Genomic DNA, 16,991 nt, shown 5'->3' with positions numbered 1-16,991 from the left:
GTGATCAACTCCCACCTGGAAACATATGTCTCCACTGTGGAAGGATATGTGAATCCAGAATGAGCCCCCACAGTCACTTCCAGACTCACTGTTAAGAGACAATCTTACTCGGCTACGAGTGATCGCCAAGAAGAAAAAGATTTCTCTCTACTTCTGCAGACAGGTGGGTTGTGCAGGTGTTTTTGCACAGCACTTTCCAAGTGCCCAACACCAGCTGGTTGACAGGCACTTAGGAACAGCAGCAGAAGGGGCTTTGACAGCCCTATGCCTAGGACTTCAACCCTGCTTTCTTCTGGGATCGGCTGCATGATTGAATTCCATGTGAGGAAATTGGTCATGCAGCTGTTCCATTAAGGATGAACTCCCTGCCCCTTAGCTGATGGGTTTTGACTTCAACCATGCTCCCTGCAGGGTTCAGCTGTGCGACCAAGTTCCCCACAGGGACCTCTGTCATGCAACCGATCCACGGATGTCATCAGGTGTGGGGCAGGTGGGCGTGGTTTGGGGGAAACAGCCTTATGGGCCAAACTGGGTCCCATGCCAGGCCACAACTAGCTCACAAGCTGCAGGGTCTGCATCCCTGCAGTAAGTACATACAGATAAATTAAAACAAATCGGTTGGGAGTGAAGAGGAGGAAAATGGAAGACACATGAAAAATGAGAGGCACAAATACAAGATGGGTGACACCTGGCTTGAGAGCAGTACATGTGAAAAGGATCTAGGAGTCTTGGTTGACCACAAGCTTGACATGAGCCAACAGTGTGATGCGGCAGCTAAAAAAGCCAATGCAATTCTGGGCTGCATCGATAGGAGTATAGCATCTAGATCAAGGGAAGTAATAGTGCCACTGTATTCTGCTCTGGTCAGACCTCACCTGGAGTACTGTGTCCAGTTCTGGGCACCACAGTTCAAGAAGGACACTGACAAACTGGAACGTGTCCAGAGGAGGGCAACCAAAATGGTCAAAGGCCTGGAAACGATGCCTTATGAGGAACGGCTAAGGGAGCTGGGCATGTTTAGCCTGGAGAAGAGGAGGTTAAGGGGTGATATGATAGCCATGTTCAAATATATAAAAGGATGTCACATAGAGGAGGGAGAAAGGTTGTTTTCTGCTGCTCCAGAGAAGCGGACACGGAGCAATGGTTCCAAACTACAAGAAAAAAGATTCCACCTAAACATTAGGAAGAACTTCCTGACAGTAAGAGCTGGAATTTGCTGCCAAGGAGTGTGGTGGAGTCTCCTTCTTTGGAGGTCTTTAAGCAGAGGCTTGACAACCATATGTCAGGAGTGCTCTGATGGTGTTTCCTGCTTGGCAGGGGGTTGGACTCGAGGGCCCTTGTGGTCTCTTCCAACTCTATGATTCTATGATTCTATGATTCTATGATTTTCAAGTACCCCATGGAATGGTGAAAGTATGTACTGATGAGGATGGAAGGATGCAGCAATGATATGGACTGATCGTATGGGCAAAGTCAAGCGGGACCAGGAAAACATCAATTCCCAAAACTATAGACTGCCAGACACTATTTTCAAAGATTAACAGATCTCTGTATTAGCTATATAATCTAGTTTTTCCCATGTTTCCTTACTGTCATCTCCCAGCTCCAATCATGATTCTGACCACTGACTTAAGACAGTTGGGTCACCATCACTAGAGGGCATTCCGCTCACCAGGTCTGTATTCCTCTCGGGCTGAATTAATCTGTACTTCAGTCTCTGCAGAAATTTGCAATTTCTGTGTCACCTCCTCTGCCGTCTTCTTTGTGTTGCTAAGTACAATGATGAGGCTCTCATCTTCCACCAGAGAGCCTTGTGTGCTTGTCAGCCGGTACAGCAAGTTATCTTCCAGTTCTTTCATCTTTCTTTTGTTAGCAGTCACATCTTCCATCAGATCCGTTCTCTCTTTCTCCAGCTCCTGTTAAAGTTCACCATGAAGCCACACATCAGCGAAATGCTTTGTCAGAAGCAGGCTCATTAATGTATACAATACACAAAGTCAAAAGTATAGGCAGTGCAGTAATGGGTATAACAGGCAATGTAACTGAGACCCCAAATGTGGCTCTCAATATATGATTTTTGGACTCCCCATTAGCCCCAGCTAATTAGCAGCCAGCAAATGGACAGGGGTTATAGGAGCTGTAGTCTATAATAATGTCTAGATGAGCACAGCTTTCCCCTTCCCCTTTCTACAGGGAGACAGGCATGCCTTGATACCTGATTTTTATTTCCACTAGGAACATGCATGAAATCCAGACTCCGAAGAAAACCAGAGTGGTCTGCAGAACTCAACCTTGCAACTCATCCATCAATGTGGCAAAGACCATTTCAAAGCCTCAGACCAAACCAGATCTCACTTCACATAGTGTTTCTGAAACAAAGCCCACTGGAAATTGATGGGTCCAATTTCACTCCCCGAAATGGAGCCACTTGCAAGTGGAACCAGAGAATCCATCCTGAACTCCAGATGGAATTAAATCTCCTGGCATTCCTAGTTCTAGCAGATCTTGAACACTATGGAATCCATGGCAAACACTTCACTAGGTAGCCAAACTAGATGGTGTGGCAGCTGTCATGTCACAACACCATGGGGAAAATTCTGGAGTTTTCCCAGCCACACTGCAATGACTGATCTTACAAGCAACCTGTTATGCTACATAATATTTATGCTTGGATAAAACACTACAATAGATCCAACTGTTGCACAGACAGGAATGATTAATTTCCCATTGTTAGTGCCATCAGAAAGTTAATTTGCATCTAATTCAAAAGTGGGCTTCATTCTGCAGGATGTGACTTGACCATAACGAGCTAAAAAATCTTCCTGCATGGAAGACAGACCTATGGCATGTACAATCTGCAGAAACAAAAGGAAATGTAATTGGGGATTGTAAAAGTAATTTATGAGAATTATGAGTTTTCTTTGGACAAGCCGTGATAGGAAATCTGAACATTAAAAATGCAAATACCTTTGAAGCAAAGGATGAAAAGGTAATCCAGAAAGAAATGAGGGAACATTTGCTCATTTCATTTGTTTTAATTAGTTTCCATTTCAAGATGAAAAGGTTGCAGAGGCAAAACGTCTCCAGAATACAAACAGGTGTAATTGCAACATTCTAGCACATGGTCTCATGTCTACAAGGTTTTCTTTTCTTCTTTTTTTTCTGGACAACAGCAGTAATTTTTTACACAGAATTTTTACATGCATATATATGGCCATTCTAGTACTATACTCCAAACATCATTGTGCAAGACAATCTCATTTTAATGTAGACATGTTACACGCCACTGCGTAACATAACCTGCTAATCGAGACACTTAAAGAAAGTATTAAAACTGGAAGCACAGATGTAGCCCATTACACAAATTTCCAAAACTGATACGCTCTTCAGCAAAGCCTCAATGAAGCAATTTTTTTATGAGTTGATTGCCACAAGTCAACAACAGTTAAGAGCATTAATGGGGAGCATGGGGAGGTCAATGCATGCTATCTTATGTCACTATGGTTTGTAGGGCAAGCACAATCCATAGTTTTTCAACTCAGGTACAATGGTTGCCTGAACCAGGAAATCACAGAAGAGATGGGAGGGCTCAAACCCAACAGCCAAATCATGGTTTGGCCATTATGTCAGAACCAACAGAGTGTCTGGTACACAGCCAGGAAGAAGAATATTATTTTCCTTATACATTGTGATACTAAAAAGCTTGTAAAATACCAACAAATTCATCATTACTCCCTGCTTCTTGGGAAACCAGTTCTAGGATGAGGCTACCAATGTCCCACTCTGAAGTTTGCGAAAAAACTGTGTCCTGTAGTGGTTAAACAGGTTTAGGGATGAAGGACTGATGTGGCCTTAACCTCTCAAGGTTAATAAAGAAAGATGGATGAGATTTTGAAATATTATGTGAAAGGGAAATGCTTGTGATGGCCATCCTTCTTCAAACCTTATCAGGTGCAATCCCAGGGTCAAGGCAGCCTTTGCTTTGAATATGTCTTACACACAGAATGTCCCCAATAAAGTCCCATGGCATCTGTTAAAACTCCGAAGCCTGTGGGCACTTTCTGAAGTCCTTTCGCATGCAACTAGGACCAGTTTCTTCACCTCTGAACGTCTTCTATGACGCACAACTTAGCAGAGTAGTGCAATTTTTCCTAGGCAACGATCGAGACTGCTCAGTCAGGAACAAAGCTGATGACTGGCTTTGTAGTTTATTATATACGACAGTAAACTCACAAGCTATATACAAGTTACTATATACAGACACAAACTTTATCCCTCTCCAAGCACTCCAGGTTACTCCTAACTAGCCAAACAATGCCATAGGCCATGATGCCTATATAAGAGACCTCAGCCAATCACCGAGCTGTTACTAGACCCTCTTATCTGCAGGCAAATTTCTCCTGCGCTCTTGTCTCCATAGCCTGTAGTTAAAACACTAATTGCTCACTTGCCAAGCTGCACGTAGACTATGAACTCCAACAGCATCATCAGTTAAAGAACCTCAGGTTGGAGGGATGGGGAAAGGGCCCTGAAGTGCCACCTGTCAGTCAAAATGGACAATGGGCATGACTCATGCAGATTCATATGTCCATATTCAATGTAAAAAAGTTTTTAAATATATATATATAAAACACAGAAATAGTAGGTGGGAAAGCGGAGGAGATGTATGAGAAAGAAAGCGCTGCTGAACTATGTTGATTCTGCTTCAAGTATCTCACTTATTTTACTGGAGTGTTGTTTTGTCTGGTCCCCACTACATCTCAGGGAGCTGTGAAGCTCATCATTCCAATGTTATAAAACAGAAAAAAATCACCACGGTAAACGGCAACAAAACTCTGTACAAATGATAGTTCCAGAATTGTCAGAGATTCTTTCTCACTTACCTGTTTTTCTGTTAGAATGACTCTCCCCAGCAGCTGGTCTTCTAGACCCTTCATAGTGACAGTAAAATCGATAATGGAGGTACGAGCACTAATCTCGGGGGTATATGCTGGATTCGGGAGCTTGGTGGTAATATAAAGTCTGAAGCCATTCATTACATCCATTTCTTTATCCCCAACTTTTACCTAATTAACAAAAGCGATGATGGGAGTAGAAGAGAATTAGAAGCCCCGAAAAGCTTTACTGTACTCTTTCAAGCATCGGCTTGTTATTTAGGGTACAACACCTAGCTTCAGTTATTGTTTTACTTTAGTAAAGCAACACTTGGTATTTCAGACAGTTGCCATGTAAGCAATTACACCTTTGTTAATGCAGCAGACAGTAAGTTTCAAGAACATTTTTACTTCCCTCACCTTGTATGTAGAGCCTGTTTTGATGAAGTTTCTTTCCAGTACATTGTCCAAAGCTGGATCCAGTTCTTCGCCAACATCTTCAATTAACAATGGCCTTCCAAGAGACAGGCTATCCTCCAAGTGGTTTCTAAAATACTTGTGATTCAGAGAGGTGATCTGAAAAGAGAACCATTCTGATCATCTATTAAGCTGCTTGTTCACCAGGGGGAAAACCAACTCTCTCCTCTGTCCTATGCTCCCCTTGACTGTGTGAGCTATTTTTTGGTGCTGAGTGGGATCATGCATGGTAGTCTGAAGAAGGGAGCCAATGTCACCCCAAGCCCAGTTCAAAGTGTTGGTGCTGTCCTTCAAAGCCCTAAACAGCTTCAGACCCATACACCTGAAGGAGCATCTCCACCACCGTCATTCAGCCCAGACACTGAGGTCCAGCTCCGAGGGCCTTCTGGCAGTTCCCTCACTTTGAGAAGTGAGGTTACAAGGAAACAGGCAGAGGGCCTCCTCAGTAGTCACATCCTCCCTGTGGAATGCCCTCCCATCAGATGTCAAGGAGACAAGTAACTATACAACCTTTAGAAGACAGCTGAATACAGGGAAGTTTTTAATGTTTGATATTATGTTTTTGTATATGCTGGAAGCCACCCAGAGTGCCTGGGGCAACCCAGTCAGATGGGTGTGATACAATTATTATTATTATATATTATTATTATTATTATTATTATTATTATTATTATTATTATTATTTTGCGAGGCACTCTACTTCATACTGTATCTAAGTTATGTACAGAAAGGGAGTTAGTCTTTGTGTCGTTTGCCCATTCCTTGTGATTTTGTTTGTACAGGTGGATGGAAATGGTTAATGTAGATTGACCAATGAGAAAGCTCAGAGCCGGAGCCTACCTGGTTTTGAGGCTCAGCCCAGGGGCTTTACCATTGGGAGATAGAGGAGTCAGAGCCAGACAGAGCCCGTAAAAGGCAAACATAGCGGTTGTGACAGCTAGAGTGAGAGACAGGGATAGAACTGAGAGAGGAGAATGTGACAGTGTGAGATAGTGCCACATCTAGTTAAGGGCGCGCATTTGAATATATTTAAAACTTGTTTGTTCTTCAATAAACTTTAATCTCCGTTGTTGACTTTACAACCTGACTGAGACTCAGTATTTCAGCAGAAGAAACCTGGTTGGTGGCAGCGGAAGAATAAAGCAGTGGTGTACAGGTCAACAGTCCGTGAAACGACCGGGAGCTCTGTACAAACGCCACAGTCTATCCCAATATTGATTATTTACAAAATGCACCCAAATTCATTTTTAGTACCCATACGTTCTTTATTAAAATGTTATTTTGGAATATGTGATGTATGCTACGGGTCGCATTTTCATCGCTGCTGACTAAAATGCCTTTACAAATGAGCAGGAATATAAGCAAAATGGAATCTGGTTTACCTGAAGTTCATTCCTGGTTTCCTTGTTTTTAATCCAGATCTTGCCTTGAGTCTGAGGGTCAATCAGCAAAGGATAACGAGCTGCTTTTGTCACTATGATGCCGTTTTGTATAGACAGGTCGTCATTTGGCAACCCTTGAAGGTTCCATTCGCTGACCGTGGGGGCATCTATCAACATCTCTGTGAGATTCAGATTGTTTCCAAATGGGATTTTCCTGGTTTTCATTTCTTTTTGCCAACCGGTTAACAACAGATTTCGGAACTCTTGGTTAAAAGGACCGGAATAGGACAGAAAGGCCGTGGCAAGCAGCACATCCCCTAAATTAATACACACAGAGAGAGATCACATTTGATAAATGCTGAAGGAGCAATATCAAAGCGCTGTTGAGCAAATTGCATGTGCTGGCAGTGAATACAAACACAAATATCTCTAAGAAGCGAGAAGCAAAAAAACTAAAATTTAATGGGCCTCTCTCACTCAATTTATGTGAATATCTGATCACTGTTCATGCAGAACAGAAAGCACGTAAGAGGCATTTGTAATGAGAATAAGCATTATGGCCAGTACAGATGTTAGATTCTCATTGCAAACATGCTCTCAGAATACAGAAACTAGAGCAGCTTTAAGCCTAATGTGTTAGAATGTTGGATCCAGAATTTTCATGAGCGGAAAAAAGACGGGAGCTAGTTTTTGCAGACCCCCCCTGGAAAGCTGTTCTGAAAGGTTGAAGGACCCTCTGAAATATGAGTGTGGGAGGTTGGTGTGTGTGTGTGTGTGTGTGGCAGCCTCTCAAATTTGCACTTTCTGAAGCAATAGAAGAACTGAAATACAGGCATCTTTCAAAATTCACACATATCTGAATTTTGCAATGCAATTTCCCAGCCAAACAATGGTGACAAAAATACATATGAACGGGGAAAGTGTGTATAAAAATTAAATACATAGGTGAAAATAACATATAAAAATGCATTATATTAAGAAAATCTGCTTGCAAAAATCACAGAATCATTGTAGAGTTGGAAAGGATCCTCTAGGGGTCATCTAGTCCAACCCCCTGCAATACAGGAATCTGAACTGAAGCCTGCATGACAGATGGTCATCCAGCCTCTACTTAAAAACCTTCAAGGAAGTAGAGTCCAGTACAGTAGTACCTCGGGTTATATACGCTTCAGGTTACATACGCTTCAGGTTACAGACTCCGCTAACCCAGAAATAGTACTTCGGGTTAAGAACTTTGCTTCAGGATGAGAACTTTGCTTCAGGATGAGAACAGAAATCATGCTCCGGCGGCGCGGCAGCAGCAGGAGGCCCCATTAGCTAAAATGGTGCTTCAGGTTAAGAACAGTTTCAGGTTAAGAACAGACCTCTGGAACAAATTAAGTACTTAACCCGAGGTACGACTGTAATGGGAACATTCATCCAAACAGGCCACAAAAATGTGCTTATTAGGAGAAATTCACACCAAAATGCTGATGAATTTTCATGAGCCCTCCCCTCCCCCAGCAAATTGCTGCGAAATTCTGAAGAACTGAATTTAATATTTGGAAGAACTGAATTTAATATTGGAAAAGTGAGAAATGAAGAACCAAAATTGGCAGGTCTTTCCATCCCTAACTGCCGCCTATGGGAGTGGGTCAACACTGATGAACTGTTGCTCTCCCATCGCTGCCAGTCACAGCTTATCCAAAAGAAGTATGCCTTCAAAAATTAAAATAAAACAGTGCATTCAGAAGACTGGCTGCATTAGCCTGTTTGTTGTTTGTATTACTGAGTCCTGTGACACTTAAGAGGGCTACGAAATGTATTGTGATATGATCTTTCATACGCTCAAGCAAACTTGAACATAAGTTGGATAAAGGCAGCTTTAGGCTACCAGAGCTCTCGTCTATTCAAGGTTATCACAAAGCTCTCAATTGCTTTTAACCAAGGCATTGAAAATGTCCCCAGCTAGACAATAACACAAGTTCTTGCAGTCCGCAGCTGATGAAACATAGCCATTGCGACTGACAATTTTACACAGGGCTGAAATGGCAGTGCATTCACCACATGTGGTGGACGTGCAAGATGACAAAAGTATTCTGGGAAATGATTTATAATGAGTTGGGTTGGGGGGAATGTTTAAAACTACTTTTGTCCAAAAACCAGAAGCCCTTTTTTATTAGGAATTCTAGGTCCAGAAGTACCAAAGGAGGAAAAGAGACTGTTTATGTACGCTGCGACAGTTGCGCGGATGCTCCTTGCCCAAAGATGGAAGGAAGATAAAGTACCTACAAGAGAAGATTGGCTGCTAAAAATGATGGACTGCGCCGAAATGGCAAAAAGGACTGGGAAGATCAGAGATCAAGAAGAGAACAAATTTAATGAAGAATGGGGGAAATTTGTAAGTTGCTTAAAAGAACATTGTAAACAATTAAAAACATTGGCAGGATCCTAAAAAAACACTTGCAATACAGCTAGAACTATGGTGAGAATTAAGTATTAAGGAAATTTGGAGAACGTTATAAGATGCAGTTGGAAAAGATGGAAACCATGGAATGGTGGAGGGAAGCCCGGGGATTCAGAGAATCCTATGTGTCTATCTATTGTGGGATGCGGGTGGCACTGTGGGTTAAACCACAGAGCCTAGGACTTGCCGATCAGAAAGTCGGCGGTTCGAATCCCCGCGACGGGGATTCAGTTTGAAAGCACATCAAAGTGCAAGTAGATAAATAGGTACCGCTCCAGCGGGAAGGTAAACGGCATTTCCGTGCGCTGCTTTGGTTCACCAGAAGCAACTTAGTCATGCTGGCCACATGACCCGGAAGCTGTACGCCGGCTCCCTCGGCCAATAAAGCAAGATGAGCACTGCAACCCCAGAGTCAGTCACGACTGGACCTAATGGTCAGGGGTCCCTTTACCTTTACCTTTTTATGTGTCTATCAGGCACATCCAACTCCCAAGAGACTGTGATCTACTTCCAGTATAAAACAAACTGGCAGTGATCTACCCATTGCCATTGAAGGGGGGAGAGACCAGAGTTACTGAGCTTTAAGGCAGCAGTTGTTGAGCTTTTTTGAGTGGGGGGAGCCAGAGCTGCTGAGCTTTTTTTGCGGGGGAAAGCCAAAAGTAGCTCACATGTCATATCTCGTCAGCTAATGACAACAAACGACCACCCATTTGACACAACGGAGGAACACAGAAAGGGCGGGGGGGGGAGACTTTCATTCCTCTTTTTTTTTTTTTTTTTTTACATCCAGCGATCAAAAGGGATCCCACGATCGACCATGATCGACTGCCAGCATCCAGGGTCATCTACCTGTCGATCGCGGTCGACCGGTTGGACATCCCTGGTGTATATGATTATGATTTATTTGTGATGATATTTGTTAAAGGCAAAAATATTTCAAAACCAGAGAAAAGAAATGGCACTGCATTCGCCTTACCCACAAGCCTCTTCGTTTGCGCAGCAAATTCTTTACTTTGATCAGTCCATCTCTCCTTCTCTCCGGCTAGCCCGCTAATAAGACTAGAGGCCGTCTGCATTTTGTGCCTGCAGCGTTCTGCGTCCTCAAGCAACGTCTGCCCAAAGCAAATACATTAGCATAGCTAAGTAGAGGAAGCAGCTTGACCCAAATGCCATCTGCAACAGTTTTATGGCACATGGTGTTTTGTAGATGATGCACTTCCCACTGATATAAGCAGCCTATAGTTCGCACCTATTTATACATTACATTTACATATCACCTTGATCTTCCATGGATCTCAAGGTGGGGTACAGGGTTTTCCTCCTCCCCATGAAGTACTTCACCCTGTGAAGTAGGTTAGGCTAAGAGATGGTGACTGGCCCAGCGAGCTTCACAGCTGAGTGGGGATTTGAACCCTGCTCTCCCCAGGTCATAGTCCAACACTCTAACCATTACACCACACTGGCTCTCTCTGCATCGGGATTTACTTCCTGCAGATACTTGGGATGCAGAATTTCATTGCCATTGGAGTTCTAGCAAAAGAACAGAGATTCTAGCCACAGTACTTTGAATCTGGATGGCACACAAGGATGGGCACTTGCCTGGGTGCCCAGATTATTTATTTATTTATTTGTTTGTTTATTTAAAGCATTTTTATTGCACTCTTCAGTCAAATATGCTCTCAGGAGTGCCTCAGATAAAATCTATAAAAACAAGATGGTATGCCTGGAACCGCAGAAAGAGGGGGAAGGAGGTCAAGTTCTGAAATGTCAAAATGATTGTAAAATTAGTGAAATGTATAAAATTAGTGAAATGTATAAACTTGAAATATATAATAAAAATAAATGCTTGTCTCTGTGAAACGCCTCCCGGGCAGAGTGACATACCTGTTTCTCTCTCATCGCCTTCTCATACTCAGCCTGCACAATATCTAGCTCAGTTTGTTTGGCGTCCAATTCGGCTTGAGCTTTTTGGAGATCCAACATGGCGGTGGCCAGACGGTTCTCTTGTACTGCCAGGTTAGCCTAGAATACACCCGTTCACAGAGAACAACTGTCATAAATTGCTAAGCAGGATTGAATCCCTTACCAAAAAGATAGATAGATATAGATATAGATATAGATATATACTGCTGTGCTAGTTTCTAGTTTTTGCAAAGAGGGTTTGCTTTAAAAAATATGTGTGTAGAGGAACATTTAAAAATTTGCAATCCTTCCCAAAGTCTAAGAATACCCTTGAGCCTCATCCAGAGGCTCCAATTGGTAGAAAATGCTTTGGCTAGGCTGTTGAGAGAAATAGACCCTCACCAGCACGCAACTCTGGTGCTCAGAAACTTGCATTACCAGCCCAAGTTCAGCATAGCATTAGTAATTTGTAGAAGCATAATAATTTGGTCCTGGATACGTCAGGAACTGCCCAATCCTTTATATCTCTAATCAATCACTGAGGTCCTGAGGAGAGTCACTGTTTGGTGGTCCGTTCGTCCCCCCCCCCATGGCACAGATGCACAGCTCATATCCACAAGGAGCTGTGTGTGCTCATTACTGTGGCCCAATCTGCTGAACTCCCTTCCAGTTGAGGTCAGACAGCCCCTCCTCGCCCCCCGCCCCTTGAACGTCCAGTGCTTACTGATGACTTTTTATTATTCCAGCAGGCTTCTTAAGTGAATTCTGATTTTATGCTTTAAACTTGCTTTTAACCTACTTGCATCAGGTCTTCTGTACCCCGTTTAGAGACGACTGTGATTAAGAGGTGTACAAATTGGGGGGCAGGGAATGGCACAGTTCTTTCTGCAACCCTAGGACTCATGTAAGTAAAGGTCAAGGGACCCCTGACCATTAGGTCCAGTCATGGCCGATTCTGGGGTTGTGGCGCTCATCTCGCTTTATTGGCCGAGGGAGCCGGCGTACAGCTTCCGGGTCATGTGGCCAGCATGACTAAGCCGCTTCTGGCGAACCAGAGCAGTGCACGGAAATGCCGTTTACCTTCCCGCCTATTTATCTACTTGAACTTTGATGTGCTTTAGAACTGCTAGGTTGGCAGGAGCAGGGACCGAGCAACAGGAGCTCACCCCGTCAGGACTCATGTACATCTAGCCTAGAAGGAAGGAAGGAAGGAAGGAAGGAAGGAAGGAAGGAAGGAAGGAAGGAAGGAAGGAAGGAAAAGAAAGAAAGAAAGAAAGAAAGAAAGAAAGAAAGAAAGAAAGAAAGAAAGAAAGAAAGAAAGAAAGAAAGACTCTCAGAAGATGAAGACAAATAATCAGCTTCTTGCACTGCATGTCCCAAGACCATATGCATCAGGTGATTTGGTTTCACTCCAGTTTCAGCTTTGTCTTATTAATTTGCGCTTACCTTTAAAGGCAGAACTTCCTTGTTGATCGCAAAGAAAGCAGCCATCGCTTTGGTCCACGAGCAAATGCCAGCCACGTTTCCACAAACCCGCCTAGCTGTCTCAATATTGTAGTCTGACATTTCAAAGTAAGGGCTCAAGAGCTCCACTACTTCTTCGTTTATTGTATCTTTGGGAAATTGCTAGAGATATCATGGAAAAGATAGTTTAGCTCCACTGACTCGCCCAAAATGAAACGTACTTTGACCATCCTAAATTAATCTCTATGCGCGCTCACACTAAGAAAGGCAAATGTTACTATTTTGCTTAATGTATGTAGGGTTTGGAATCAGTGTTGCTTGTGCAGGTTCTCTGCTGTTCACTTGTGTTCCTTTGGTGGTGAGAGAGGTTGGGGTTGGCCTAGGGTGTGGTTGCTTGTTTGTGATTGGCTGTGGTGATCTTTGTTTTCGTGTGTGAGTGGGGTGGGTGGGTGTTTTGGATCAGGTTAGCCATATTGATTTGTATGCTGTTAGTGGATTCTTGTCATTGTCTTGTTGGGCTGTGTATGTGATAAAGGGGAGCCATACCGGGGTAAAGGCGTCTTCTTCTGTTTGTCCCCATGTCAATTTCAGTTTATTGGTTAATTTTTCTAGCAGGGCTGTTTCCCATACTATTTGGTACCATTGGTCCATGCTTACTCCTGACAGGTCTCTCCAGTGATATCACCATCTTGTGAAACTGTTTTGCTAAATAGGCCCTCCCCCTGTGTACTTTATTTAGATTCTACGTTCTGTCAATAACATATCCTCCTTAAGGTCATGCTTTTGTAATTGCTGGGAGGAGAAATCCTGATTTAGCAATCACTAAGTTCATCACTTCTTTTAGTGTGATGTAGATGGTGATTTGAATAATCCTATAAATACCTACACACAAGAGTGTTGCTACTTCTAAATCAGTCCTAGGTCCTGTTTTTCTTCTGCCAAACCTCCATTGAATTACCCTGGGTGATGCCTTCGTATCTCCTTTCTTCCCTAGCAAGTCCATGCTGTTCTTGTAAACACAGTTTTCCATTTCAGCCAAGTGTCTAAATGGCCTCCTGAATCATCCTAAGGCTGTTTCCTTTTATTGCACTTGCAATACAATCACTCCTGTTCTGCATTGCATCTTATGTTCTTGAATTTTACACCTTTGTAATCTGAATTTTACACCTTGTTTTATGTCAACGCAAGCTACTATTTCGGTAACATTGCTGTCTGCGTTAATAAAACCTGGGCTATTTAATTTTCCACATATACGGTTGTCAGGGTTTTAGGGAGAGAGGAGACAGAGAGCGAGGGCGAGGAGGAAGAGGACGACAACGAGCCGAGGTTGTCCCAAAGTCCGTCTAGCGAATCAGAGGATTCCCAGAAGGGAGCCCCCCTGGTCAGGCCAAGGGGCAATAGAGAGGGAATCAGTCAGAGAAAGGGGAACGAAGAGGGAATCCCCAGTGGGAGTGGCAAAGCGGGACCAGCTCCCCCGTCGGAACGGAGTAGAGGGGGGGGAGTTGCCAGTGTGTCAGAAAGAGCAGGACAGGAAGGAGGAAGGGGGAGGAGTTCGGAGCAAGACGTCCTGCCTGAAAGGGAGGAGTGTAGTACCGAGAGCAGCGTAACTGTAGAAAGGAAGGTCAGAGGCAACGTACGCGCGCCAAGTTCAAATATAGAGGCGCGCGGAAATGAGGAGAGCTCTGAGGAGGAGCCTGGTGCCAAAGCACGAAGGAGGGGGGAGCAGGCGGGAGAAGACTCAGCCTCTGGGGAGTCCCGGAAAGAGGGAAGACAGGGGGGCAGGAAGACCCTGCGGAAAAGGAAAGAGAGGAAAAGGTGGAGCAGTACAAGCCTCTTAAATTGGTGCAGGGGAGGGACGGACTCAGAGGGGACTTCTAACATCTAAGGGTAACAGATGCGGAGCCACGGAGTTTGGATGTAATGACGACAATGATCTTCAATAAAACCTTTTGTATATAGCTTGGACTGGACTTTGGTCTCTTGTGAGCTGGGACCCAGGGTGGCTCTGACAGAAAGTCCCCTCCAAAGAACGCAAAATTTTTTTTTTTGCAAAGCTCACGAACGGTGACAGCCATGACTGCGGAGGAGCAGTTGACAGCGCTGCGAACTACAGTTTCCGAACTCACTGCTGCAGTCCTTGCGTCTCAGAAGAAGCATGACGAAATGGAGAAGCGCTGCCAGGACCTGCAAACAAGGTGGGAACGTGCAAGCAGGGAAGGGTTCCCAGGGTCCAGATCAGAGGGGATTGGACTTGGACGGAGGGGGGGCAGCCTAGTCACCCACTTCGATGGGAACCTGAAGCACTACCCCAGTTTCAGAGCAGACGTTTTGTATGCATTGCACTTGCTTCGTCATGACTTTAAAGATGAGGAGGAGAAAGTGGGGTTTATTGTTTCTCACTTGCATGGGCCGGCCAGAGACTGGTTGCGCAATTTGTGGCGTGAAGATGGCCCTGCCCGCCGCGATGCAGATGAATTCATTAAAGCGATGGATGCCTGCTTCCAGTCTACTGTAGATGTGGATCTTGCACGCAGGGAAATTTTTGGATTGCGGCAAGGCAAAGCCACTGTGCGTCAGTACCATTCTAGATTTTTTGCTTTACTGACTGCGCTAAGCTGGGAGAAGGATTGTGCACCTGTGAGGGATTTGTTCTGGGAGGGGCTCAGCGGTCCCATTAAGGATGAACTTGCCAGGGGAGACAGACCCCAGACCCTGGAGGAGCTTGTGCAGAGGGCTTTGGCGATTGGGATACGGCACGAGGGACGTCCTTGGCACACTGAGGAAGAACGTCAGGTGCGTCCACCAGCGAGGACGTCTTCTTTCATCCCCAGGGAGTTCAGTCAGTCACATCCTTCGCCACTGGGAAGGCAGGGGGAGGAGCCCATGGAACTTGGTGGTGCTAAGGCTCAAGCAACAGCCAGAGCCCCAGCTTCCGGTGCAGTGAAGGCAAAGCCTCCTAGAGGGACCAGGAAGTGTTACATTTGCGACAGTGCACAGCACATGGCGAAAGAGTGTCCCCAGAGGCTGCAGAAACACACTGCAGCTTTAGCAACTGTTGCAGCAGAAATGATGCAAGCAGAGCAACCTCAGGGAAACGACAGTGCCTGGCTGGAAGCAGAGCTGCTGGGGCTCAGCCAGGCGAATCTGTAGAGCAGTCCCCAGCGCTTTTGCAACGCACAGACCCTTTACCACCCAAGCCAGCGGTGCAGCTCACTGCAACACTTCAGTTGCCGAATGGAACCACCCTGGAAGTCCCCATCACGATTGATTCTGGGAGCAACGCAGATTTTGTGGGGACGCACTTTGTCAAGCAGCATCGCATAGCGCTTCTGCCAGCGACAACACCTCTGAACGTAGTCACGGTGGATGGCAGGAAATTGCTAGGAGGACAAGTTGTGCAACAGACGCCTCCCATGGTGATGAGGATTGGAAATCATCGAGAAGTCATCAGCTTCAATGTCACCCGCCTTTCAGACACGCCTATAGTATTAGGCATGAGTTGGCTGGAGAGACACAGTCCTGCTGTAGCGTGGTACCAACGGCAGATCACCTTTTGCTCATCGTACTGTGCTCAACATTGCATCCAGTCCAGCCAGGAGGAGGGAGCTGAGCAGCAGTTGCAACTTGGCATGGTGCAGGCAGTACCCCGCAAGTACGAGGGGTTCCTGGAGGTTTTCTGCGAGAAGGAAGCTGACCAGTTGCCGCCCCACAGGCCTTATGATTGTGCCATCGACCTGGTGCCAGGGGCGCAGTTGCCGACTGCAAAGCTGTATTCCATGTCTGAGGACGAGATGCAAGAACTCAGGGAGTTCATAGAGCACAATTTGAAGCGCGGATTCATCCGAGAATCGAAAGCGGTGGGGGGCAGTCCTGTTTTCTTTGTAAAGAAGAAAGACACGCCCCAGAAAAGACTCATTGTGGACTATCGATTCATAAACAGTAAGACCAAACCCAAGGCCTTCCCCATGCCCAAGATAGATGATCTCCTGGCAACCGTAAGGAAGGGGAAGATCTTCACCAAATTGGATCTGCGTGGAGCGTATAACCTCATACGCATCCGGGAGGGCGATGAGTGGAAGACGGCCATGTTCACGCCTCTGGGCACGTACGAATACAGAGTTATGCCATTTGGTCTCCAAAATGGATCTCACGTCTTCCAAGCATTTATGCATCACGTGCTAGCGGGACTTCTCTACAAGAAATGCGTGTGTTTCCTCGACGACATCCTGATCTTTTCGGAAACGGAGGAGGCCCATGAGAAGGACGTAAAGGAAGTCCTGCAGAGACTACGGGAGAACAAGCTCTACGCCAAGTTAGAGAAGTGCCAGTTTGATGTGACGGACGTGGATTTCCTAGGCTACAAGCTGTCCGACAAGGGGCTGGCCATGGACAGCGCCAAGGTCCGCGCGGTGTTGGACTGGAAGAGCCCTCGCAATCGGAAGGAAG

At 45.1% G+C, this 16,991-nt stretch overlaps 1 protein-coding gene across 1 annotated transcript in view; it reads right to left on the bottom strand.

Annotated features, from left to right (window-relative positions):
- DNAH5 (dynein axonemal heavy chain 5) overlaps positions 1 to 16,991 on the bottom strand; it is a gene marked incomplete at its 5' end in the record, with an annotated part of 188,985 nt that overhangs the window by 31,427 nt on the left and 140,567 nt on the right. The window contains 7 exons of the mRNA XM_081873195.1: positions 1,673 to 1,916; positions 4,884 to 5,066; positions 5,295 to 5,450; positions 6,734 to 7,050; positions 10,156 to 10,291; positions 11,064 to 11,201; positions 12,528 to 12,707. Of these exons, the coding sequence (XP_081729321.1) occupies positions 1,673 to 1,916; positions 4,884 to 5,066; positions 5,295 to 5,450; positions 6,734 to 7,050; positions 10,156 to 10,291; positions 11,064 to 11,201; positions 12,528 to 12,707 (1,354 nt within the window). The remainder of the gene's footprint in view (positions 1 to 1,672; positions 1,917 to 4,883; positions 5,067 to 5,294; positions 5,451 to 6,733; positions 7,051 to 10,155; positions 10,292 to 11,063; positions 11,202 to 12,527; positions 12,708 to 16,991) is intronic.

The sequence above is a fragment of the Podarcis erhardii genome (genome assembly GCF_964252035.2).
Source record: "Podarcis erhardii genome assembly, chromosome: 8".
Taxonomy (NCBI): domain Eukaryota; kingdom Metazoa; phylum Chordata; class Lepidosauria; order Squamata; family Lacertidae; genus Podarcis; species Podarcis erhardii.
This window is presented reverse-complemented; position numbering and strand designations above follow the sequence as displayed.